The sequence below is a fragment of the Thrips palmi genome, unplaced genomic scaffold (genome assembly GCF_012932325.1).
Source record: "Thrips palmi isolate BJ-2018 unplaced genomic scaffold, TpBJ-2018v1 HiC_scaffold_5, whole genome shotgun sequence".
NCBI classification, from domain to species: Eukaryota; Metazoa; Arthropoda; class Insecta; order Thysanoptera; family Thripidae; genus Thrips; species Thrips palmi.
In genome coordinates, this window is record NW_023144632.1 from 13798161 (window position 1) to 13823717 (window position 25557).

Here is a 25557-nt window from a genome sequence, read left to right on the forward strand (position 1 = left end):
TCTTGCCGCGCACCACCCGCCACCCCCGCACTCAGCCACGGCCACAAGCCAGCGGCAAAGCCCGCCAAAACGCGACGCGTCTCGTCACAGCTGATGGGATCGCCTTGCCAACCCGCCCCGCCCCGCCAGCCCCGCCAGGAGGACAGCGCTGAAGGTCACCCGCGGCTCCTTCTCAATAAGATGATGTGCGGCTCGCTTACTTAGCCCGCGTGTGTGTTTGTGCATAGCCGTGAGTGTGTGTGTGGCTGGTGTGGGAGGGGAGCCTTACCCGTTCCCGCGCGACTCGTCCCGTCCTCTCCAGGAAGTCGGCGCGAAGACTGTCGCGCCGTCGCCGCGCCTTTTGGGAAGAGGCGGGAAGGCGACTTGGCGGCGAGTTCGGGGGGCTTCATTGACGGCCTGACAGTGGCCCGCCCGAGGGCCCGCCCCGCGGCGCTAGCCCGTAGTGGTAATGGGAATGAGTGGCGGGAAAGGTCTGCACTCCCGGCGCGCCGTCGCGCTGGTTGGGCTGCCTATGCTCTCGACGACAGGGGCAATGCAGTCCGCTCCGCCGCGCTGACCCACTGGCTGGGAATCCGCTGCACCGCGGCCAGCGGCACCAGCGGCCACGTGCCCAGGGCCTTCCTGGAACACGTTGGGCAAACAGTGGCCACGTCAGTGGCCGGGCCGCCGGGCCGACCACCACACTACACTGTTATTGCTGGCTTTTCGCAGGGTGCTTCACTGCGTGTGTCGAAGAGTGGCACGGCAGTCCGGAAGATATCGGCACATCCGGCTTGCGAAAACAAGAAAGGAAAATTCGGCGGCCGTAATTGTGATACTGAAAGGCATTTCAAAGAGTGTGCGTTTTGCGTGAGATACAAGAGGCCCCGAGAAAGAAGGCGAAAGGAGAATAAAAAAAGAAGAATAAAATAAAAAGGCGGCCCGCTTCCTGCCGCCCTGCCGCCGGATAGGAGCGGGACGGTTGGGATGCCATTTCATCAGCCCTCTGGAGAGAGCAGCGGCGCAGCAGCAGCTTGTGGGCGGATTTCGAGAAAAAAGGAAAAAGGGGGAAGCGCTATAAATTAGAGGCGTTTCAGGCCAGCCTCAGCGTAGCCAGCGCCTCTACTCGTCCGTCATGTTCACACGGCCGGAGTGTCGCGGCGTCGGCGCGTCGCGGCGGTTGGCGCGAACATTGATGGATGTCCTTCATGCAGTCCGTGTGTGCTCACCACCCGGCCTCCGGTCCGGCCTCCGGTCCGGCGTGCGGGCCAGATTCCCGGGGATAGGAGGCTAATTAGGCCGCGGCGGGCCGGGCGGGCAAGATGCTGCGACGTGACGGTTTGGGTCCATTCGCGCGGAAAAGCGGTGAGCGGCAGCGCTTCCTCGCAGGCTGCGCAGGCTGCGGGGGCGAGCACCTCAAACAGTTTCGCGAGAAAAAAGAAGGCAAAAAAAGAGAGGATCCGCACCAGCTATGCTAATGAACGGAAACGGCGGATTGACGTATCAAGGCAAAAACTGGCGACATTTCCGCCGCGTTGCGTTTCCGCCGCGGCGTTCCTCGGCGCAGGCCGAGGCGCAGGCCTCCTCGCGGCGTCGCCCCGCGCCTTTTCGCCTTTTCGTCATCGCATCGCGATTCCATCCGCGGCCTTCTTTTTGCCTTCCATCCATTCCGCGCCGCTTTTTGAGAAACAATTAAACGGCGGTTGGACTCCTTGCGCATACACTGTGGCGAGGGTGCTTGAGTCTCGGCCGGAAGGGGATTTGAACCAACAGGCAAAGCAAGGCGGGTCCAGCTCTGCAGCCCAACGCGCCAGGACGAACAGCACTCGGGGACCGAGTTTTTTGGAGGCCGATTCTTTGACACTGTAGGCACAAGTTGGCGCGGAGGTGCAGTCAGTGGCGGATCCAGAGGCGGCCTTTGGGGGAGGGGGGCAAAGTGGCACTTTTTACCTACTTGCTTGCCTACATTTGAGGCGTTATCTAGGTTTGGGGGGGGGGGGGGCACGCTGGCGTGTACTTGGGAGGAACGACATGGCGAGTGGCGCTATCGTTCTCTCCTCTCATCCTCTTAGATTCCCTCTCACGTGCCCGCCTGCCCGAGAGGGCTACCACTCGAGTTTTTGACGCGCACAAGACTACGAGATTACGAGGATTGCGCTGGACTACGCGGGACTACGCGGGGCTACTTGACACTTCGTGGGATTGCGTGGGAATAGGTGAGATTACGTGGGACTGGGCGGTTTGCATCCCCCTGCCAGTTACTTCGATATCTGTTTTGCCCGGGATTTGTGGCCCTTCCAGGCGGCTAACTTGTGTCTGCAGGGGGCTCTCACCGTGGTGACACTAGGTGACACTAGGTCACTCCTCCCTAGAGCACAACCGGAAGTCTACCGAATTTGCGTCCGCGGAGACGGAATGGCAAGGGCTTTGCAGGGCAGGTGAGATAGCGGGCGATAACGCGCGAGATAGCCTCGCAGCGCCCCGGCAGAGCGGTGCGGCGGCACTCAGTCCTACCGCGATGGTGACGACGACGGGGACCCACGCCGCCACGGCGGTGCTGCTCCTCATCGCAGGCAAGTCCCGAGCCCCCTGGTGCAGTTTTCGGCCACTTGGAAAATGTTTGGCTCAAGTGGTCGGTGGGTGCGCCCACCGACGGGCCGAACTTATCCACTGAGAAAACCTTACAAACTATTTTAGGCCTTACAAAGAAAAGAGTTTGTGGTAACAAAGTATTTTGAGCAAACATAAGCTTACAAAGAAAATACTTCTTAATTTACGAACTATTTCTTCGTATAACAAAGTAAATTAGTCTGTTTCGTAATGTCTGTATTTAAGTTCTCTCAAATTCTTTAAATTCTCTTTCTAATTAATACTTGTCTTTGAGAGAATTCGAATTCGACTTGGAAACTTCTGTGTTGAAATTTTATTAAAGTTAAGTCTGTATTTACCTATTTGTGCCATTCCGGCTCACAAATATTATTTTTGCACGAAAACTACAAATTGGACGCTTGCTTTGGGTTTAGCTGTTGCTGCCGACTGGATCACAGAGCCGCGATGTCTTCGAGTGGGTGGGACCATAAAGATCGACAGTGAAGTGTGTAGCAGCAATTGATTGGTTTGTTTACATCGGGTCCTTGTGCAAGTGGCAGCCGCTTTCATCATTAATTGCTTTCTCTTTCAGGTCGTTCCAGATGTTGCGCAAATCTGTAGTTGGTGCGATCAGTCCTCTTCACATCCCGTTATCTTGCATTGGGATAAGAAATATTTGATCATCTACGTAGACAGTTACAGCTCGTCGAAGACCTTCAATGTCAGAGAAATTCAATACTATGAAGGTAATCTACTACCTGTCTTCAGTGTTAGGCCTCCCCCGACATTTTCCAACATTTGTTTGTTTGTTTAGGGACATGGTCTTGGTACAGTGAATTAACCGGAGTCAGGGGTAACATCAATGGAGCAGTAACATGTAGCCATCCTATAGCTTCAGATATGCTATGTATGGTCAGTACAAACAACATTAGTCGACCCAGGTTTCTTCCCATATAACAGCTCAGCAGGTGAAAAAACCGAATTGTTTTAGGGGACGAATAATCCTCCCGACGACCACTCATGTCCCGCAACGGCCAGCAAAGTGATGGCCAAAGCACACAAAGCAAGTGCCCCAGTCCGAGCCGAAGAGTGCAACCCGTCCAAACGAGCCATCAACTTGACAGACTTTTACGTTCAGTACTCCACTGCCAACGATACGTCAATAGTGCCGGAGATTAGTAAGTGAAAGACGGTGTGGCTTCTTCCTTGTTACTCCAGTGTGTCTAAAGCAGTGAATTTACACCATATCCTCCTTGTCCTCAGCGAGCGGGTGCTTTGCCACAGAGGCCTCGGACTTGCCGCTCATCCTGGGCGTTTCCGGCGGCGTCACTGCATGCGTCCTTCTGGCTGCGGCCTTCGCGGCGGCACCGCGTCTCTTGTGTTCCACGTGACGTCGTGTGCATCAAAACATACTCAAAAGAAAGTTGCTACCCAATTTTACCTGCGATTTCATTGACAAATAGACACTAGAATGTGATAATCTTTAATAAACTACAACCATAAGAATTCCTTTATCAGCACTTTTATTTACTTTTTCGTTTTCCCTGCTGTAGTTTCTCCTAGAGCACGTCTTGCTGTCGCTTCGCCCTCATGGCGCTGTACGCGATGTACAGGCGGCGTGCGCCTAGCCACACGATGCCGACCGCCGAGAAGGTCCCCAAGATGATGCCGGCGATCAGCACGCCTCCCAGCGTCCCCTTGCTGGTCGGGGTGTCGTCGTCGGGCACTTTCGGCGCGCACGCGTAATCTGCAACACGCCACAGTCACACACATCCGCCCGAGGTGGTTTGCCAATATACTGTACGTAGTTGGATATGAAGTAAAACTCACAAGAGGTTTCGGGGAGATCGCAGCCCTTTGGGATGAAGGCGGAGAGCTTGAGCGCCTTGATGGAGAGCGTTCCGCTGACCGCATCACCCAGCTTCGTCTCGGTCGCGCAGTTCGTGGTCTTCCCGAACGGCGTGACCCACACTTTGACGTCGCTGGTGTGCGTGTACACTCGAGTGACGTCACCCATCGACCCGACTCGAAATCTCGTGTACACTCTGGCGAGGAAGAAGTCCTCGTCGTCGCGCATGAACCAGAACATGATTTCGTTTTTTATCACGCCGTATTCGAACCAGGGAACGTGGGTTCTTGCTCTCTGATGGTTTGCCTGGAACGCATCTCTTTTGATGACGTTTGGTGGTATGGACGAGCTTCCTTCAGTTGGAGCCTCTGTTTGCAGAGTCGTAGGCGTTGTGTCGGCTGTCGTGGTGGGGGCAGTCGACGTCTCAGCTGTGTTTTGAGTTGTAGGGGATGTTTCGGCTGTCGTGGTGGGGGCAGTCGACGTCTCAGCTGTGTTTTGAGTTGTAGGGGATGTTTCGGCTGTCGTGGTGGGGGCAGTCGACGTCTCAGCTGTGTTTTGAGTTGTAAGGGATGTTTCGGCTGTCGTGGTGGGGGCAGTCGACGTCTCAGCTGTGTTTTGAGTCGTAGGCGATGTGTCGGCTGTCGTCGGGGGGACAGTCGACGTCTCAGCTGTATTTTGAGTCGTAGGCGATGTGTCGGCTGTCGTCGGGGGGACAGTCGACGTCTCAGCTGTATTTTGAGTCGTAGGCGATGTGTCGGCTGTTGTCGGAGGGACAGTCGACGTCTCAGCTGTATTTTGAGTCGTAGGCGATGTGTCGGCTGTCGTCGGGGGGACAGTCGACGTCTCAGCTGTATTTTGAGTCGTAGGCGATGTGTCGGCTGTCGTCGGGGGGACAGTCGACGTCTCAGCTGTATTTTGAGTCGTAGGCGATGTGTCGGCTGTAGTTCGAGTTGCAGGTGATGTCTGAGTTGTTTGCTGAGTTGCAGGTGATGTCTCCGCTGTATTTTTAGTCACCGACGATGTTTTGGCTGTATTCTGAGTCGCAGGCGATGTTTTGGCGGTAGTCGGAGCCGTAGACGTCGGCCCGGCTGACTGTTGGGTCGTCTGCGTCGGTGGGACAGTTGCCGCGGCCGTTGTGCTAGGGCTTGGACTTGGACGCGCTGTCGGCTCTAGGGTGGAAGTCTCCGTCTTTGGACTAGTCTGGATGTTTGGTGGCATAGTCGATGGGACCGATGAGCCTGAACGAAATTAGTCAATAAACAAAAGTGGAAAATGTTTCCTGGTCCGCTGACAGCATGGTGGCTCACTTGTGGGCTCATCGTCAGGGTTCCACGACGTCCAGGTGACGGACACGACCTGCGTCGTGGCGTTCGAAGACTCGCAGAGCAGGTTCACTTCTGCAGATGCGGGCACGTGGATGACTGCAGCTATGCCCTGAGTCGTGGACCAAGCCAGTTGCAATACACGAGACAGCTTCAACGTTCCCCAGCCTCCCACGCACACTGTACCTGCCCGTTTTCGTAGGGGAAGAAAATGGTGGCATCGAAGGTGATGTGCACCCCGCCAGTGGTGATGCATGAGCAGAACTTTTCGGGGGGACCAGCCACAGAGTCCGAGTCCGGGGCCGCGACCACCGCGCACATCCCTGGGACAACAAGTCCGTCCAAACACGCCGCACTAGGTCGCCAACGACCGCGTAGTCCGAGACTCACCCAGCAGGACCGCGACGACGAGCGCCATGCCTCCAGCCGCACTGCCGCACTGCTTGATGGCACTGGCGCCCCGCGCATCGGCTCGCGCGATAAGCTAGCGGCCAGTGCTGGCGGGGAGGGGTGGGGGCCCCGCAGGGGGTGGCGCAGCAGGTGGTTGCCTTGCGCGCCTTGCGCCGGGGTGACATCTTCACTCGCCGGGGGCGCGTGTCGCGGTGCTCGCGGCGAGGGCGCAGGTCAGGGCCGTGCCTTGGTCCAGCACCGAAAGCGGCTGGGCCGAGCTGGGCCGACCTCGACCAGGGCCACGGCCTCGGCCACGGCGCTGACCGGCAGAACGTTTGCAGCCCGGCACAGAGACGGCGCTGTAGCGCGCCGCTGGACCGTGCGACGGCCCCCAGCTGCCCCCGCCCCGCCAGCACTACAAGAAGTCGTTGTGCGTCAAGTGTGTACTGCCCGCACAGCAAGTTTATGGCAGAGTTGGCTACATATCGGCAAGCTCGCTGTATCGCAAATAAAACACGGCAGGCGTATCAGCGACAAACGGACCTGGTGGATCAGGCCAATCGGGGTTGGCAGATGGTGGCGGGGCCGGCCGGCCGTGCCGGACCGTGGCGTGGGCCGTCAGGCCGGCCGCAGGTGTGACGCCGTGCCGCGCCGAGCATTGACTGACTCGCCGCCGAGGAGTCTGCGGGAAAAGACAAGCCGCGAGTTCGTCGTCCTAATTGCCCCGTTTCCAGAGTAATCAAGAGAGGGAGAGAGAAGGGGGAGGGGCAATGCGCGGCCCCGCGGGGCGGCCCGGCAGCGCGTCGCCGCTCCCTGTGTGTTTGCGCATTTCCACTCGAGCCGAGCGGATCAAGTTTGACTTTGCCGGAAACAAACGAGTGGCTCTGAAAGGGATCGGACTGGATCGGCTGACCACGACCCCCTTGACGGCCGTCGACGGCATGGTCGCGGCGCTGTGGCGGAGGGGCCGGAGGGGTACGCCATGGGGCTGCTCCAGGGCCAGCGCGGCCGGCAGGGCCAAGGCCAGGGCCAAGGCCAGGGCCGTGCAGCTTGCGGCCGGCGTGAAAACGATCGGGAATCAATTGGGAAGGGCGGCGGAAGGGAAGGGCGTTTCGTGCCATATGGCGGCCCGGGCCGAGGCGGGCCGCCGAACACATTTCGCCGTCAAATATCTATTTATTTAAAGGGGTGCCGTCTTGATGGTCTTGATGGGGTGGTGGGGAAGTTGCCTCCGCCCCCTGCCCCTGCCGCCCCCCTGCGGCTGGCGCGAGGCAGCGCGAGGCAGCGCGAGGCTGGCGGGTCGGCGGGACGGCATGGCGCGCAAGCAAGCAGCTTGCGGCTAAGTCTGGCGCACCCCTTCGGCGCACCCACAGGTACCATCTGCCGTGTACCATGACCGTGACGTACTGGGCCTGCACTGGGCCTGCACTGGGCCTGCACTGGGCCTGCACTGGCCATGAGTGATTTCGGGGAACCCAGGGGAACCCCTGCCCGCCGTGCCCGCGGTGCGGCAGTACCGGGCTCACGGCCCATCAATCTTAACCCCTTGCTTTACTTAGCCCAACTGCCTCGATTACACACGTTCGTACACGCGAGTCCATATGTCCGTGCCTCATTTCATTATTGGTTTTTGTTCCATTCCTGCGTCCACGTTTTAAAAATTGTCTGGTTTCCGGCCCACTGAAAACTAATCCCTTCTGGCCAGCGCCAAGTCTGACCGCACAGCTCGGCGTCGCGCCACCCCCTCCCCCTCCCCTCGCCGTCGACGCGTGTGTGCCAGTGCCGCACAAAGGACCGGCTCCGCCCCCCAACGTGCGCCGCGCGGATGTCTTTAAATTTAATCACAGGAGCATTACTTTAACATGAAAGAAATCAATCCGGAAAACACGGTGCGGTGTAGGGCACACGCACACACACGCACACACAAGCCTAGAAAGCTGGATGGCGGTACACCACAATCGCTGCCGATAATTATATGAAATTATTGGCAGCGACATAATTCCCTTCCCCGCTGCAGTCGCTGCAGTCGCGTGCGGTCGGACACGGACACCGCGGCACTCTCGCGTGGCGTGCTGCGTGCGGTCTGCACGGCAAACGACCCAGGAGTTACGGTTCAAATCCGTTCGCACACGGTTACGGATCTTGCACGACAACGAAACTGCGGCCAAGTCACTTTTTCCAGTGGTGTTTAGGACAAGCTGTTTAGAAATATCTCGTTCCAAAGACCAATTTTCCAGGCCAAAAGCATTTCTTCAGGCCAAAAGCATTGGCCAAGAGTCTTTCTTCGGGCCAAGAGTATTTCTTCTGGTCAAGACCATTTCTTCAGGCCAGTGCATTTCTCCAGGCCAAAAGCATTACTCCAGGACAAAAAGCATCACAGGCCAAGAGCATTTCTTAGGCAAAGAGCATTTTACAGGATTTCTTGCGAAGGTTTCGAACGACTGGTCTGTAGGTGGCCACCAATCACCACTCTTGATCCTTGTTCGTCACTGCTTTTTGTTGCACAGTGGGCCAGAAAACCGGTGGAGGCGGTCAAAGATCCCAGACGCGTTTTTTTTTTCTCCAGAGTCGCTAAACAGAATCGAGCTTAAAATGCGTCTAGAATTTTGGCCGCCTCCACCGGTCTTCAGGCCCACTGCGTGCTGGCCGCGAGACCCCCCGTGCGTCCGGTCGAGGCTGCGTCCCAGCGGGCAGGACGGCGTGGCGGCGCGGCCCGGTGTCGCACGCCAAGCCACCCAAGGCTCACCATTAGCCTCAATGCCATGATATGTTTTGAATGCGCCAAAAGGGTTGCGATTACCCTAATTACAGGCTGGGTCGGGCCGCGCGCCGTACGCAGTTGCCGGGGTGCGGTACTGGGTGCCGTGTGCGGTCCCTGCGGTCCCTGCGGTCGCGAGGCAAGGGTGCTGCCGCGGCACTCAGTCAAAGGCCACACTGCAAATTTTATTTTACAAACCATTTTTACGAACTCCGCGCCTCGCCACTGGGCGTCGCGCGCTTGATCCAACCCAACCCGAATGTTTTCTCTGTATCTGTCGTAGTTCAGTGGCGTGGCGTCGTGACAGGACTGAGCGGGGAACACGGGGTGCGCTTGGCCGAGGCGTGTCGCGGCTCCGACCGCCTTCACGTTTTCCATACAATCATCATCAGCGTCGTCTCGTCGTCGCAGCGGGCAGCAGGCCCGGGGCCGACCCCGCCAGCCCGGCCAGCCCAGCCCGGCCAGCCGGACGCTCATCTAATTAATTGAGCCGATTATTCGGTTCATCGGATGTGGCAATGATGCGGCCATGCCGGGAGAGGGCACTGCCAGCGGCGGTCGGGAAGGGGCAGGGAAGGGGGATCCACCGGGGATGTGCCCCTGCAGAGTGATTGCGCAGTGCGGCCGAGTCAGTCCATCTCCGTCGTACTCCTATGGGACGTACCATGAGTGCGAGTGAGAGAGAGGGGCTCCCGCGGAATCGTCTGCTGCGCGCGCCTCCAGCTTTTTGGCCACTTGGCGACCCGGGCCGGGGCCGACGTGGTGGGTGTGGTAACGGCTGGCACCTCCACCTTCTCCACCTCCAGGGTGCCCGCCTGGCCCGCCCTTGGGCCCGCCCGCACCAGGCCGGCCAGGTGATGACGGGGTGGCCCGGCGCATGCCAGCCTGTGCTCTGCCTGTGCCCCCGGCGGCCCTGCGGCCCTGGAGCCTCGAGCTGCCTCGAGCACGGCGAACAAGGCTGCAACTCCGGCAGCGGGCCGGCGCAGCTACGGGCCGCCAGACGCAAGGTGCAGAAAGACCAGTGGGGAGTCGTAACGGCCGACGGCCAGGGCGGCAGGGCCAGGGCGGCCAGCTCCAGGACCAGCGCGTGCCACAGCCAACAAAGGCGGCCGTCGAGCGCCCCGGGCTGGCCGAGTGGCCGAGCGGCCGTCTCGCTGGGTGGCTGGGTGGGGGTGCGGGCACACTTTGTTGCCAAAAAGAGAAATGGCCAAGTCTCGGAATCCCCCCCCCCCCTGCGGCCCCCCGACCCCGACGGACTCAACGGCGGGCGTAAAATGCATCTATGACAAGAGGTTGGCTACTTTGGCCGCATTTCCCAACTGCGCAAGCCCCCGCATGGTGCCCGATACCATAGAGGTTCCATTTCCCACTTTTCTCCAGGTCCAAAACGTGCCGACGAACCCGGTGGTCGACTTGGCGCTGCGCGATTTTCCCGCGCCAAACGGAGGCACACTGGCACGGCAGTGGCACGACGGGCACCCGGGTCGCGGCTGCTGCGCGACGCTGCGCCTCAAAGCACGCCGAGCTCCAGGTGTGCTGGCACTACCTGCCCGGCCCTCTTTAAATGCCCCGAGAAGACGAAACCTGCACATGCCTTGGTTGGCCTCCCTCGCCCCGCGTAGCCCCGCGCCCCGCCCGGCCGAGACCAACGAACACACGTCGGGGCCCTTCGCCCTGAATGCGCGCACAACGGACGACGGGGACCCCGGCAGGCAGGCAGGCCGCCGAGCCGGGCTCCAGGCCCCGGCAGCCCCGGCAGCCCACGGCAGCCCCGGCACGCAGAGAACACCGAGAACACCTTGGCGGAAACCCAATCCAGGTGCGCGGGCCCGGGCCAGCAGGCCCGGGGAGGACGAGGTGGAGGGACGAGGGGCCTCCATGGACGGCGCACGCGGAACGACAACAAGGAGGAGCCGAGGAAGGTGGCGGAGGTCTTGCTGCAGCGCTGCAGCACAATGGGGAGGCAGGGACCTTTAAAAGATTAAAGATCCGCGGCGACGCGGCGGAGGAAAATTTCTCGAATGCAAGGTGTGTCCCTCCGTCTCCCCCCTCGCAATGCCGGGCCAGCTCACCCCCGTCGTGAGCCCGCCACAACTTGCAGGGCCAAAAGTAAACACGTCAGAATACCAGCAGCTTTTACCCAGTGAGGGTAACTCGTGTTGGTTGGTCTGTACGTCCTCCCGCGGCGTGCTGGCACTCTTCAGACCCCCACACTTCCATGCCTCGACTCGGAAAAGTCAAGACTTGGCCCGCGATCCACGATAGCCACTGCAGGTGGTGCCCTGCTGGTGTCAACGTGGTTCCAAGCATTCGAACGTCCGGCCCAGGCCGGCCCGGGCCATGATACACCCACCCGGAAATCAAGACACGTTGGGGCAGGAAGGGTGGGGGTCGAGGCGTAACCGCCACAATGTTATTAATCGGGCCCCACCTGAGGCGGCCGGGCCAGCAGGGCCAGCAGGGCCTACCGGGGGCACCCCCCACCCCCATCCCCACCCCGTTCGGCCGTTGGAGCGTAACGGCCGCGACCTTCCTCAAAGCAGATCCACCTGCCGGGGCCCCGCCGCGCCCCCGCCGCCCCCGCCGCCCCTCGCAGGCCCCACCGGGCGCCAAAGGCAAGGGCTCTAATGGTTTCCCCAACGGTCGTATGCGCGTTTTGTTTGCAGGCGGCGCGCTGCTGTACGAGGCCCGCTTACTTTTTCCTTGCGACGGTCGCCGCAACGCCGTCGGATTTTGTGACTTTCGGGACGACCCGAGGCCGGCCCAGCGCTTTCCCGTACCGCACGTGTCGTCGGTTCAATCGGTCGGTTCCAGCTCGGCGCAACGGCTGGCGGGGCGTGGCCAGGGATGGGCCAACGGCTGGCCGAAAAAAGTCGGCTAAAATAGGAAGTGCGTCGTCGGCCGAGTCGGCACTGCACTAAAATCAAAACGCACTGATCACGGCTGAGTGGACGCGGAGTTAGTTGTTCAAACAGTGCTGCAGCGGCATGTCCTCAACGTTTTTTCCTCCACTTTTCCAGTTCATAAAGACTCCCGGCGCTGTTTTTTAAAAGCAGATGTCGCGCCGGGCCGGCCGGCCCCGCGACACAGTTGCAGCCGAAGTTGCACCGGGGCGACGCGCTGTGCGACGCGCCATCCGCGGCAACACAACTGCATTCCGAATCGTTGATTTTTACGAGCAGCGATTGACACCTCCATCTGAGTGACGACGCGGCGGCCGGCAGCCTCGCCAGCCGGCCGGACAGGAACGGCGTTCTCGTCGCTCTGTCTCTCTCGCACTCGTGGGGCGTCCCGTCGAGGTGCGAGAGAGACAGACCTGCGCGGCGGCCTTTTAGCCTCGCTTCCTGCTGCTCAGCGGTGCCCGGCGACTTGCCGTGCGCCTCGAGGAGGGCAGGGCGCGGTTTCGCGCCAAAACGCCAGAACGCCAAAACGCCGAAGCGGCGTGTGCACCGAGACGTGCCGCGCCGTTTGCCCCAAAACAAGGAAAGCGGCCAAACAGAGACGCCGAGACAAAGCGGCTTGACGGCAAACAACGCCAGCGACGCGGACGCGGTGAGGCGCACGCGAAGCACGCGAAGCACGCGAAGCACGCGACGCGCAAACGCGCTTTGTGCGGACGCAGCCCCGCAGCCACCGAGCGCCAATCGCGCACTCACTCTGTTCGACTCGCTGGCGCGCTCGCACCCCTGCGGCCTGCGCGGAACGCCGCGGAACGCCCCACGAGTGCGAGAGAGACAGAGCAGGCAGAGCGACGAACGCACACCGGCAGGCTGCGCGGGCACGCGTCGCCGTCTCGAACCATCAACCTCGTTGTTACTCGTCAACGCCTCTACGCTCTCGCCTGCCAGCGATTGTAGTGTTCGGCTCGTCAGGCATCGTACTTGAAGGCAGTTGCTCCGAATCACGGAATCCGCACGGCAGAATGCATCCCCTGCACGTGTTGACTACTCGCAGGGCGGCGATGCAAATCACACTAATTCCAGGATCGTTTGGAGCGCCCCGGGCAAGCGGGCGGGACGCCCAGGTAATTGTTAGCTTAGCGCGCCCCAAATCCGAAATGCAATGAGGCGCGGCGGCTCTAGTTTCACTGGTCTCACTGGCTCACGATGACTCGAGCCAAGGCAGTAGAGACGCATGCATATTTCTCGACGGAGTGTGTGGTGGTGGTGGTGGTGCTGCTGCTGCTGCTGCTGCTGCTGCTGGACGTTCAACGAGAAGAATGATCCCTTCTTTGTGTGCTCCGGCAGACACGGAGGAGCCCGGCGTCGTCTCGGCTTTCCAACAATCATCATGTGAAAAGCGAAAAGCGGCGGCTGAATTGCGCGCACAGGTCGAAGACTCGAAGACTCGAAGACTCGAAGACTCGAAGACGGTCCAACCGCGTTTCTGCGAAGAGGGAAAAGCAGGCAGGCAGGCCCAGGCCCAGCCGGGCAAGGGGTTGACCACTCAGCTCAGGAGTGTACACAGGATTACTGATTACCAGTGATTTCCTACAAAAATACCATAAAAATTCCATAATTTTGGCCAGCTAAGAGCATTTTGGCCTAATTTCATAAGAAAAACCCCCAAAATCCGACAAAAACGGCGAAACTAGCCAGTTTTGGTGTGTGATTACCAATGATTACTGGACGAAGTGTACACACGATTACCAGAGTGGGTAACCCCTTGCAGCCGGGCGGTCCCGAAAGATGCGAGAGAGACAGAGCGACGGCGGTTGAGTCCTTCGTGGGCAGATGGCCTGACCGATAAAGGTGGGTGTAGTGAGGCCGTAATAAGTGAAGAGAAATGTGAACGCCAAACGCTGTCGGTTCGCGGGGCAGCGGGGACGCGGGGAAGTGGGGCACGCAGACGGTGGTGATTCAAAGGTGAAAAAGGAGCCGTGTTTTTGTTTTTGGCAAACGCGGACATTTTGGCGCGGGAGGCGATGAGGAGAGAGAGAGAGCTGCTGCCGGCTGCCGATGGTAATTGGCAGCCGGACTGATGAAGGGGTTGGGGTTGCGGTCCGAGGGGGCGGCCACGCCGTGCACGGGGGCGGCTCCCGACTCGGCGGCAAGCGGCGGCGCGTCACGCCCAGTCCGAGGCACGCGTCGACACGCGTCGACACGAGGAGCTTGTCAACGAGGCCAGCGGGCTGTCTCTCTCTCTCTCACTCCCACTACAGGACGCACCACTCGGACAGTCCGCAGCTTGCTAATCGGAGTGTGCACGACGAGCAGGGTGATCTGCGGCCCGGCTCTGTGGTAGCTGCGCAAGGAGCATTTCAAGACACCGTGGACGCAACCGCCCATGACGCACCAACTAACAAAATATTGAATAAATGCGCGCTACGCTTCGCGCTTTGAATTGAAGTGCTCCAAAGTTTTATCTTTGTTTCTCGGATTTGGCAACATTCCAAGTTCCACTCTGTACTCTTGGCTCTGCTAAGCGTGACGGTGATAATGATTCATGCGACACACGTTCAAGTGGCGTACTCGTGGGCCTCGTAGATAGCCAGTGAAAGGTTGAAACCGTCGAAACGCCGCACCAGAGTATACCAGCAGAGTACTAGAGAGCTTCAGAGAGCGCTGACCGCTGCCCGGGTGGGTCTCCTGTTGCCTGCCACCGCTGCCACCGTGGAGACAAGCTTTGCCTCCTGCCGCTGCCGTTCGGCGGGGCTGCGGGCCGCGGGCTGCGGATGCTGCGGAGCGAGGCCTTTGCGGCTGCCAAATACCGCCGCGGGCCGCGCGCCGCGCCGCAGTGCACCGCACGCACTGCATTGTCTCTGTGAAGTGAGCCTTGGGATCGGCGCACTATCACGCTCCCGGACACGCGCGCACACACACACGGCGGGGCGGGTCGGGGCGGGGCGGCCAGCTGGTGCGGGGCCTTTGTCGCCGCGGACATGACAAATGGCCGCGGGGCGGGGCGTGATGACAGTGGTCACTTGATTTGTGCGGTCCAGCCGACCGACTCCGGTCGCTCCGTCTCTCTCGCGCGCCCACGTAACGCCCCATGAGTGCGAGAGAGACGGATAATCACCGTTTGGGATGAGTTGGACTGCTTTGTGTGGTGCTTGATGAGGCCCGAGGCGCGGCGGATTTGGCATTTGGCGGTCCGGCAGCAGGGGGGTCCGCGTCACGACGCGTCGCCCAGTCCGCGACGCCAAGTCCGCGAGGCTGCGCCGGGCTGTGCCGCCGACGAGGAAGCTGACGAGTACCCGACCCGGCCGCCGTCCCTCTCCTCTCCCTCTCCCCCCTTCGGCCGGCCAGACGGCACACTGACGGTACACTGACGGCACGGAGGACTGACACTTCCAGATCATAAAGTACCCTTTCGGCGCGCCCTTCTCTTTGAGAGCAGTCGATCGCTGGAAGACATAAATTGCAAGGAGAGCGCGGAGAAGGACAAGGCCGTCGGGGTGGACGGGGTGGACGGGGAGGGGACGCGCCACCGCGCTTGGCTGCGCTCGCCGCGCGCTGTCCGTGCATCGCGCACCTCGGACAGCGACCACTCGTCTCTTGGATTAGATGTCGCATTGTTTGTTGTTTGCCCCGAGCCGTCGGCGGCAAGGCGGCAAGGCGGCAAGGCGGCAAGGCGGCACTCAGCCAGCTGCCAAGGGCCATTTTTCGCGCGAAGCGACCCACCGCAGCCCTGAGTTATGAGTCAAGATTCGCGACTGGCGCGGCATGCCGCTCGAGACGAGCGGTTCAGTACAGCCCGAGGGGGCCACCACTCTCATTTCAGGCGTACACAAGATTACGGGATTACTGGATATTTACCAGGGATTACGCGTGAAATTTTCGAAAATTGGTTCGAAAACGTTGAAAAATAGCTTGAAAACGTTGGAAAATGACTCAAAAACGTTGAAAAATGGCAGAATTTAGTCAAGGATTACGTGATTACGCCATGGATTACCAGAGATTACCAGCAAACTTGTACACAGGATTACGGGGGTGGCGGCCCCCTCGGTACAGCCGCGACGCAAGTGTGCAGTGGTGGTCAAGTAGACCCGGCGCCACGGCGCGCCGGCCGGATGGGCGGATAGGAGAGGAAAACTCTCCTTATGTGAGATAAGATCCGAGATAGGCCGCGGCTCTGCAGGCTGCTTCCGAGCAGAGCTGGTCTCTCTCCCACCCACATGGGACGCTCTGCGAGTGCGAGAGAGACCTCCCGCACGCAACCAGCCTGCCTCCTCCCTCAAGGCGCGGGCAGGGTCCTGGGGCAGGGAGGGGATCCTCAGCCGCCCGCCAGGCAGGCAACCCATTCGACGCGGCGCGGACCGTGCGGCTGTTCGGTGGGTTGCCTGCCTGCCTGCCTGGCGGCTGTTCGATGGGTTGCCTGCCTGGCGGCAGTTCGATGGGTTGCCTGCCTGGCGGGCGGCTGCGAACTGCGTTTATAAGCTAAGCATCTTGCCAGGTGAGCATAAGCGCGCATTAGCGAGTCGTTGGTGAGAACGGTCACTAAGATGATGCCTTCCGCGTAGCCGCGTCTCCGCGTGGCGTTGGCCCCAACGCCGACCACACCGACACGTGCGTGTGCAAATGCGCGCGCTAGACAATGGCCAGGCGTGACGCACCGACCGTATTTTCCATCCGAGAAACGAAACGCGCAATTTTGTCGGCGGGATCATCTTTCCCACGAGGTTGGCGTCGGAGCGGCCGAGTTCCGCGTTCAGTCCAAATTAGGCGTCGTCGCCTGGACCAGCCCGACCGACCGCCAGCGCCAGCCCCGCCTGCCCCGCCTGCCCGGGCGGCGTTATTACGATGTCTGGGGCCATCTCGCCCAGTCGACTGCATCTCCTGCCTCGCTGCGGAGGACGCAATCATCGCCATGACCCCTGCTTGCTGCTCATGCAGTACGTGGCGGCGGCATGGCGGCCTCTGGGCCCAGGGCCGAGCCGAGCAGCACGCCGATGACGCCCACTGACGACCGGACTGCGATGCTGCTTCCGGAAACGCCGAGCAAGGGGCGGGGCGGTGGCCGGGCTGGGCAAGGGCCTCAAGGACCGGTGGAGGGAGGGCACTCCCTTCAACCCATCATCGCTATCATGAAGCAGTGGCGCCAAGAAGCAGTGGCGGCTGGCGGCGACCCAGCGGCCCAGGCCCAGGCCTGTGGTGTGACGGTCGGCCCGGCTGGTCTGGCTTCCGATTCGCGTGTGCCCGCGTGCCCGTGCCGGGGAGCACTCCAAGCCGGCGGGCGCGCCAGGCCGGTAGTGTGGCCGGCCTGGCGTGAGTCCGGTGCGCTGTCTTCGTCTTCATTGTCCGGGTGGCGATGAGGCGGCGGCCGGGAGGCGGCAGGCCCGCGCGGCCCTGAGAGGTCATGCACATGGCCCAACGCTCCAACGCTCACGTCGCGAGCCCCTCCGCGCTCCGGCCGGATACGTCGCGCGCCGCCTTTCCCACGCCGCCTGGCCGCCTGGCCGCCTGGCTGGCGATGCCTGCTAGTTGAACGAGACACTTCCTAATGGCGCCCGGCTGCGCTAAGCTGCGCCGCCCGGCCCTGCAGAATGGCTAATTCTCGGCACGGGACGCGCAGTGCCGCGGACTGCCGGCCCGGGGTGCTGACCCCCGTGTGTCGTGTCCCTGGGACCCTGGAGCCTCCAGGCAGGAGGCGCGGGCCGCGGGGCCGCGGGAGTTGGCTGTCGAGTCATTTTCACAGTTTATGCGGCCGGACTGTCCGGCAGAGCGTCTGCACTGAAAATGTATCGGCGCCACTTCGTGCCGACTTCGTGACAGAAAATGTCTTCAGAAGTCACGCTAATCTTTCGGCGCGGCTTATCAGACACGCCCACGCTGGTTTTTGGCATGACTTTCCCCGAAAAACGCCTTGAAAGCCACCTGTCATGCCGTACTTCGGAGTGACTTTCCCATCACGCTGGTTTTCGGTGTGACTCTTTTTCATGCCATCATTTGGCCAGTCAAATGCCAAATGCAGGCCCGCGGCCAAACCGGGACCGAAAGGCAGAAAATGACATTCCCAGTGAGAGGGCAAACTTCCACTATGGAACTTGTAGCCCCTAGGAGGTACAGTACACGTTCATCCTGGGGAGCTGCGGTTGGTGCCTTGGGTAAGGGGTTAACCCGATCTACTCCACGCCGAAAAAAGTCATTTCTTGAACCAAGACAATTTACTTAAAACATGTGCATTTAAGTAATTAAGCAAAGTGAAAGTCCTTGGTGCAGACAACCCGAGGAGATAAACTCGCGGAAACTCTGCGGCCTTTATCAGGCTGAGGTGAATCCTACGACCGTGGTTAGGCAGGGCGGGGCGGGGCGGGGCGGGGCGGGGCGTGCAGGGAGCGGGCGTCTGGACCTGGGCAAGTGGGGGTGGGGGGCGGTGGGGCGGCTGGCGGGACGGGCGTCGCGAGCGTTTGAGGCAGGCCGCCGTCGCGAGGTTGCCCAGGCCCCGCCGCCCCGCCGGGCTTCGCGCTTCGCCAGGCCGGCCGGGGCCCAGGCCCAGAGTGGCATCAGGTGCGAGAAGTGGCAGGCGGCACGGCAGGCCGGCAGGCGAGTAGAGGCGTTGGACCAGGACGGAGCGCGGACTGCGGAGCTGCGGAGCGGCACAGGGACCAGTGTGGAGCGGCACCTCGCGGCGGCAGGACTGCCAGGACTGCCAGGACTGCCAGGACTGCCAGGACCCGACCTCGCGCCTTCCACCCTGCAGCAGGTGACTTGCATCGCTTCCCGAAAGCACCCACGAGGCTCTACGGCTCGTACAAGCCTCCCCTCGGCGAGGGCGGCCCGCCAGTGCCCGCCAGTGCCCGCCAGTGCCCGCCAGTGCCCGCCAGCACAGCGCGCCCATTTCGCGTGGGCCGCTTTGTGTGGCGACGTCGGCGACGTCGAACGTGCCACTGTCGCTATCGAAAGCGGCCGGCCGCGGTGCCGCGGCAGTGTAGGGGCACTAGTGAGTGGTTGCCCGGCGGCTGGCGGCCTGAGAAGGGAGGCGCCAGCCCCGCAGGCCGCACCGCCGCACCGGCGCACCGCACCGCGGCCCCCGGTTCGCGGCGGCCCGTCTGCTCGGCGGCCCTTCCTCAGGTAAGCCTGGCTAAGCCACGCGGCTTTGCCTAGGCCGTTCTGCCCAGGCCGTTCTGCCCGGGCCCCAACCGACTTACCCCCGTTTCCGTGCGGCCTTCGGGATCGATTGCCCATTGTCACTGCAGTGGCGTGGACAGTGCAGCGCAGTGCGGAGTGCGCCTCGGCCTCCGCCCAGTGCGTCCGTCCGTGTGCATTGTACGTTGTTCGGTGCTGTGCTCCGCGCCTGCGCGTCTTCGCATCCGTGTCTCGGCCCGCGAGGCTCGAGGCGGCGCTGACGAGTCGCGCCGTGGAGACAGACCAGTTCGTGACGTCGGCGCGGGACCCGACTTGGGACTCCGGGACGCGTGCAGGCGTCATGGAGGACGCCGTCAGTCGGCCGCGAGCGCGGAGCGCAGCGCGCAGCCGCCGTAAACGCTTCATTTCGTTTTAGCTCGTTTCGCTTCCTTTCGCAGGCGGAGGGAATGTGTTTGCGGCCCCTTTGACGGGCATCCAGCGCCCCTCGGCCAGTGGAGTGGAAAGTTTGAACGAGACCCAGACAGTCACGCGGGCGTTGCCTGGGCGTTGCCCCAGCGGCTTGCGAGGACGAGGGCCAGGACGAGGCGAGGCGAGGCACCCGCAGAAATACAAATCCACCCGCCCAGCCCGCCCAGCCGCCAACACAACGGCAGCACCTCATTAGCCATGCCAGTGTTTGTTTCCGCGGCCGGCTCATGCCAGCACCGCGTCCCGCTTAGCGTCCCGTCGCTCTGCCTCACTCGCACCTGCGCGCGACCATGCAGAGCGGCCCGCGAGTACGAGAGAAACAGAGCAATGGCAGCGACTTTTGTGGCGCTTCAGTCTGCCTGAGAGACTGAGGCACAGAGGGCCCCTCGCGGATATCCAATCGCCGGGGAACCCCCGGGGCCTCGCCGAGGGAAGTCCAGCCGATTCTCGCGGCTCTCTGTCTGTCTCGCCCGCGACTTGGACTCAATTTGCATTCCCGCGTCCGGCTGGATCCTCTGCCGGCCGAATGAGCGGGAAACGTTCCGGATTTTAAAGTTGTTCACGCGTGAATTGAGAAAAAGCCACGACAAGTCAGAAAATTTCTCGCTCTACCCATAGCCGGGAACCTCCTCAACACGCTGGGCTTTCGGAAGTTAGCCGTGAAGTTCGCTGCAGAGATATTTGACTTCGAAAATGGGGTCTTTTAACATTGGCCCTTATCTCCTGACAGTTAGTCAATTTGTCGTCATTGTGTGATACAAAAGTCATGGCCCACTTCAAACATCGGCCTAATGTATTCTTCGTTCTTTTCTGGTCGACACCCCCGGTAAGAGTTAGCTATCTACGGCTTCTGAATTGGCCTCGCACAGATAGCAGACTCTTGCTGGGGGCATCGTGTGTGTTTTGAGTTGAGGCCCTCTCACATTCCCCCGTGGCCCGGGCGCCGGTCGGAGGGGGCGCTGGTGGCGCGGCGCTTGGGTGCTCGTCTCGCCTAGTCCCGCCAGTCTCCACGGTGAAGGTTCCCTTCCCGCTCGGCCGTTTCGTCAGTGGCGCCCGTTCGGCAGTGTTCGGCAGTGTTCAGTTCAGCCCTCCATATGTGGCACGGCCCGTCGACGGGAGGTGGCCGTGGGCCACGTGGCGCAAGGCGGGCCGGGCGGGCAGGGCGGGCCAGGTGCAAATTTTTAATACAGTCACCTCCCCTCCTCCGACCAAAACACGAGACACGCCGACACCACGCCGCATCTACTCGCTCCTTTATGGCTGCACTCGGATTGGCCCATGCACGGCCCGGACGGCCCGCGAGAACCGCTTTCACCCGCTTCGGAGTGGCACAGTGCACTGCAGTGAGCGGGCGGGGCTCGCCGGGCCGGTCGGGTATTCGGTTAGTCATCCGCCACTGCGGGCACTTGCACTCGCGCTGCACTCCCGAGGCCCCAGGCCCGCGACCGCCCGCGACCCGCCGGGGGGGGGGAGTGCACTGGAAGTGGAATCGCTGTAGCGATGCGTGAGGTCGAGATCAGCTTGCCTACCCAAGGACACAGCACCGAGCCCAGTCCTGCGGGTACGTGTCGGGCAGTGGCGGATCCAGAAGCGGCCGGGGGAGGGGGACATGTCCACTTCCAGGGACAGTGTATGGCTTTTTGCCGTCCATACAGCGGACACGGGGCTCCTGCGGCTCGGCGTTGCATTTGAGAATTCTATAGTCTCCATTCAATAAGTCTACATTTGTTTCTGCCAAACATTTCTATTTCTAGTAAACTGGGTTTGTCAACTGACGGGGAGGTAGATCAACTGACCCAGCCTGGCGCCGCCGCCCCCGCAAGGCATGCCAGGTTCTGCGGCTTATTATTGCTTCTGTCACTTCTGTCTTTGCTCCGCAGATGCGCCATGGCCCCGGTGCTGCTGCTGCCGCTGCTGCTGCAGCTGCTGTTCGGGCGCAGCTTGGCGGCGTACCGGCCCAACATCGTCGTCATCGTCGGTGACGACCTGGTGAGTGCCGCGTGCACCGCATGAACCGAGTCGTGTCGCCCGGAAAACAACCGTTGAGTGGAAAACGCCGCACACGCCAGCACTCGGCGGCTCGCTGTGCACTGTACGGCTAAATTTGTCACGACGGGTGTCCGAGACGTGACAAAGCGAGTCTCGAGTGAAGAAAAAAAAAGTCGAAATGTAGTGTTGTGTTGGTTGTCTCTGCTAATCGTCGCTGGGCGCGGTTTTTTATTGGAGGGACTTCCCCCGCGGACGTCACGTTTATTCGCGCATGAACCCAAAGGGCGCTCCGTTCCATTTGGCGCTAATAGCAATCAAGTATGCAAAACAAGCACAAAAACTGACCAAAAAGAAAACATTGTGACCTCTGCTACAGGGATGGAACGACTTGAGCTTCCATGGCTCCGACGAGATCCCCACCCCCAACATCGACGCCCTGGCCTACAACGGCGCCATCCTGAACCAGCACTACGTGCAGCCCGTGTGCACCCCCAGCAGGGCCGCCCTGCTGACGGGCAGGTACCCCATCCACCTGGGTGAGTCCGCGCGTGCCGTCGGCGTGCCGTGCTGACGGTGCTTGCACCGGGTACCTCTTGACTCTCTTGACCTGATGCCCGTCGTTGCAGGGATGCAGGGGCCACCCATCCTGGCCGCCGAGCCGCGCGCGCTGCCGCTGGGCCACACGCTGCTGCCCGAGTACCTGCAGCAGCTGGGCTACGTGACGCACGGCATCGGCAAGTGGCACCTCGGCTACCACCGCAAGGAGTACCTGCCCACTAGGCGCGGCTTCGACACCTTCCTGGGCTACTACAACGGCGCGCTCAGCTACTACGACCACATCCTGGAGACCACGGTAGGCGTCCGCTGCGTGCGCGGTGGTGGCTTTGAGGGTGTGCGGGTTCGAGGAGGCGGCCCCTGACCGGCCTCGGCCTTGGCCTCGCCCTTTGCAGTACCCGGACTACGGCTACATGGCGGGCCACGACATGCGGCGCAACGAGAGCACCGCCTGGGACCTGCAAGGCAAGTACGCCACGGACGTGTTCACCGACGAGGCCAACGACATCATCCGCGCGCACGACCAGCGCCTGCCGCTCTTCATGTACGTGGCGCACCTGGGCGTCCACGCCGGCAACGCGGGCAAGCTGCTCGAGGCCCCGCAGGAGGAGATCGACAAGTTCAGGCACATCGCCGACCCCAACCGGAGGACCTACGCGGGTGAGTAGCGCGGCGACGCTGCACTGGCTGGACGCTGCGAGGGCCCCTGCCAGACAGAGGGTAGGCCGCCCATCGCACGCGGCGGCGCGGCGGCGCGGCGGCGCGCTAGGCTGACGACCTCTCTCTCTTTCTCCTGCCCGCCCGTTGCAGCCATGGTGTCCAAGCTGGACCAGTCCGTCGGCAGCATCGTGGCTACACTGCAGTCGCGCAACATGCTCGAGAGCTCCATCATCCTGTTCATGTCGGACAACGGCGCACCCACCATCGGCGACCCTTACCCCAACTGGGGCTCCAACGCGCCGCACCGCGGGGTGAGTCTTGCTGCCAGCCACTGTAAGCCACTGGCGTCGAGTCCCGGTGCACGCAGGCCTGACCCCCGCTCTGCCCGCTCTGCCCGCAGCTCAAGGACACGCTCTGGGAGGGCGGCGTGAAGGGCGCGGCGCTCATTTGGAGTCCGCTGCTCAACCGGCGGCCGCGCGTCTCCTTCGACATGATCCACATCACGGACTGGCTGCCCACGCTGTACAGCGCGGCCGGCGGCCGGCCATACGACCTGCCGCCCGACCTGGACGGCGTGGACCAGTGGACGTCCCTCGCCAACGACCTGCCCTCGCGCCGCTCCGAGATCCTCCTCAACATCGACGAGCGCATCAAGACGGCCGCCCTGCGCCAGAACAACTGGAAGCTCGTCGTCGGTATGGCCCTGCCCGTCCGTCTGTGTGTCTGTCTGTCTGGTTCGGCTGGGAGCTGCCGGAAGCCTGCCACGCAAAGTGGCCCGGACTCCCTTCGCTGCGCGCCGCGCGCACACACTGCTAATTCGTATTCAATCTCGTTTTCCCGGGTGCTGGCCGCGGGCACTGCATGCGCCTCGCGCCTCGCCTCGCCGAGCTGGGCGCCGCGGAACTCATTTGTCGGGAGTAAACAATACACACTAGCCTACACTACACTAGCCGCAACAGTTTGCCTGCCGCGGCCGCTGCCCCGACCGCGGAAGGGAAGGCTGGGGGATGCGCCGCGCGGCGTGGCGGCGTGGCGGCGTGGCGGCGCGCGGTGCTGCGGTGCGGCCTCGCGGCGGCCTTGCCCGCCACGCCGCGCGCTTCCCACGCACGGCCAAGTAGTGCCAAGTCGTGACGCGTGCGGATCATTAGGGCCTGCAGACTGATTCGCTCTGTCTCTCCCACATGCTGCCCGTGCTAATGCCCCTCTGCTTCTGCTGCCCCGACAGGGTCCAGCCAGGGCGGCAAGTTCGACGAGTACTTCGGGTCGAGCGGCTCGGCCTCGGACCCGCCCTTCAACTTCTCGTCCGTGCTGACCAGCCCGGCGGGGCGCTCCCTGACGTCGCACGCCGCGCGGTCGGGCTGGCCCGTCATCGGCGAGTACGCCATGGTGGCGCTGCGCGCGCGCGCCACGGTGCGCTGCGGGCCCAACTACGTGTCCGCGACCTGCGACCCCGCCGCCTCCGCCAACAAGCACTGCCTGTACGACGTGCAGAACGACCCCTGCGAGCGCAACAACCTGGCCGACGTCTACCCGACCGTGGCGCGCGCCCTCAAGCGCACGCTGGTGCGGTACCGCGCCGGCCTGGTGCCGCAGCCCCCCGCGTTGCAGCAGCCCTCGCTGGCCGACCCGAAGCGCTTCGGCGGCGCCTGGTCGCCCTGGGCCGACGACCTGCAGAGCAGCAACCTGCAGGCCGACAGCTCCACCGCGCCCACGGACGGCCCCATCGGCTCCGGGCCCAGCGCCAGCGTCGGCCCCAGCGCCAGCGCCGGCCCCAGCACCACACCCTCGGGCAACAAGCCCGCGCCCGCCACGGCCCCCAAGCCCTCAAAGCCCAGCACCAAGCCCAACAAGGCCACCACCGAGGCCAACAAGCCCAAGAGCACCGCCGACCCGCTGGAGGAAGCGCCACCGGCCACGGAGGACGATAAGGACGACAACGAAGACATGATCCTGTACTGACACGGGCTGCACGGGCCAGGCCGAGGCCCAGGCGCGCGTCCAAGCTGAAACCGTACTGGTCATCGGGGATAGGTCGAAAGCGAGACCGCAACTCTACTAACTGACTAACTACTCGTTCCGTCCCTGAACCACCTCTTCCGGTTGCAGAGCCAAATAAGATGTAGGAAAAACGGAAAGCAATCAAAATAAAAACCATTGTTTTTAAAATAAAAAAAAAATAGAGAATGCTCGTCTGTAACCGGAAATCTTCGGAAAGAAATCATATTTGTTTTCCCTAAACAACCTGCTTGCACTGAATCCCTACTTTGTCTGTGATAAAAATGTTCTAAATGTAGCTTCGCCCTGTGCGAATTAGTTATTAAGATGAAGAGGACTGCTTCCCGTGAGTGGCGCGTCCCCTGTGTGTAGTTCTTCCTTATTCTGTTTTTCTTTCCCAATTCAGCAGTAACGATTTCACTGCCAATGTAACGCGTCACCGGGCCCTTTCGTGCCCAAGAAACTGAGACTTCCGGTGAACTCCGATTGCCTTCATCATGTGCATGTGTGGGCATCGGCGTTGTTGTCGAAAACAACCTGCCAACCACCAAAATTGTTATTTATTTTACTTTTGCCTAGCGTTTGTCCTCAGAGTAGTGACTCCCCCGAATGTAATGAACCTGTACAAACCCCCCGAGTTATTCCAAAGTAGCACCTCAATAAACCGAGTTCGAAAATCATTTTCCATGTGTGCCATTGATCCCACTTGCGCCCCCTTCACGACACAGCACCATATCGATTGGTTGTGAATGCGTCGCCTTGAACATCGCCGTCGGTCAGCTTGCCGCTGGCGGGAACGCCCGCGCGGTAGGCCACCCAAGCGGCACGGCTCGGCGCGGGGCCCCGCGCGGGCAGGCAACCCAGCGCACACCGCGGTGCTGCAGCCCGGGCAGTAGGCAGCCCATCGTGCAGCGCCTTCGCTGCCATGAGGGAGATGCTCTGAGCCACTGAGATGCAGAGAGAACTGATGGCGAC

At 61.6% G+C, this 25557-nt stretch overlaps 3 protein-coding genes across 5 annotated transcripts; 2 read left to right on the forward strand and 1 right to left on the reverse strand.

Annotated features, from left to right (window-relative positions):
• The first annotated feature begins 2429 nt into the window (after positions 1-2429).
• LOC117650925 lies at positions 2430-4085 on the forward strand. The gene is made up of 6 exons (XM_034394573.1): positions 2430-2552; positions 3003-3073; positions 3161-3314; positions 3383-3480; positions 3560-3746; positions 3832-4085. Exons 1-6 carry the CDS (start codon positions 2498-2500, stop codon positions 3957-3959), a joined length of 693 nt encoding a protein of 230 aa, XP_034250464.1. The 5' UTR covers positions 2430-2497; the 3' UTR covers positions 3960-4085.
• LOC117650924 (uncharacterized protein PB18E9.04c-like) lies at positions 4075-6230 on the reverse strand. 2 transcript variants are annotated; one of them, XM_034394572.1, is made up of 6 exons: positions 6130-6230; positions 5926-6062; positions 5725-5851; positions 5349-5655; positions 4399-5288; positions 4075-4315 (listed from the first exon to the last, which is right to left on the reverse strand). In XM_034394572.1, the coding sequence occupies exons 1-6, from the start codon at positions 6155-6157 to the stop codon at positions 4128-4130; spliced, it is 1677 nt and encodes a 558-aa protein (XP_034250463.1). In that variant the 5' UTR covers positions 6158-6230; the 3' UTR covers positions 4075-4127. The 2 variants fall into 2 exon arrangements, with proteins under 2 accessions (XP_034250463.1, XP_034250462.1); XM_034394571.1 differs by having other exon boundaries at positions 4399-5655.
• Positions 6231-18317: 12087 nt separating this feature from the next.
• LOC117650869 (arylsulfatase B-like) lies at positions 18318-25263 on the forward strand. 2 transcript variants are annotated; one of them, XM_034394483.1, is made up of 8 exons: positions 18318-18532; positions 21264-21372; positions 21749-21908; positions 21999-22225; positions 22323-22587; positions 22738-22898; positions 22988-23282; positions 23813-25263. In XM_034394483.1, exons 2-8 carry the CDS (start codon positions 21271-21273, stop codon positions 24544-24546), a joined length of 1944 nt encoding a protein of 647 aa, XP_034250374.1. In that variant the 5' UTR covers positions 18318-18532; positions 21264-21270; the 3' UTR covers positions 24547-25263. The 2 variants fall into 2 exon arrangements, with proteins under 2 accessions (XP_034250374.1, XP_034250375.1); XM_034394484.1 differs by lacking the exon at positions 18318-18532 and adding an exon at positions 20585-20944.
• The last annotated feature ends 294 nt before the right edge of the window (positions 25264-25557 follow it).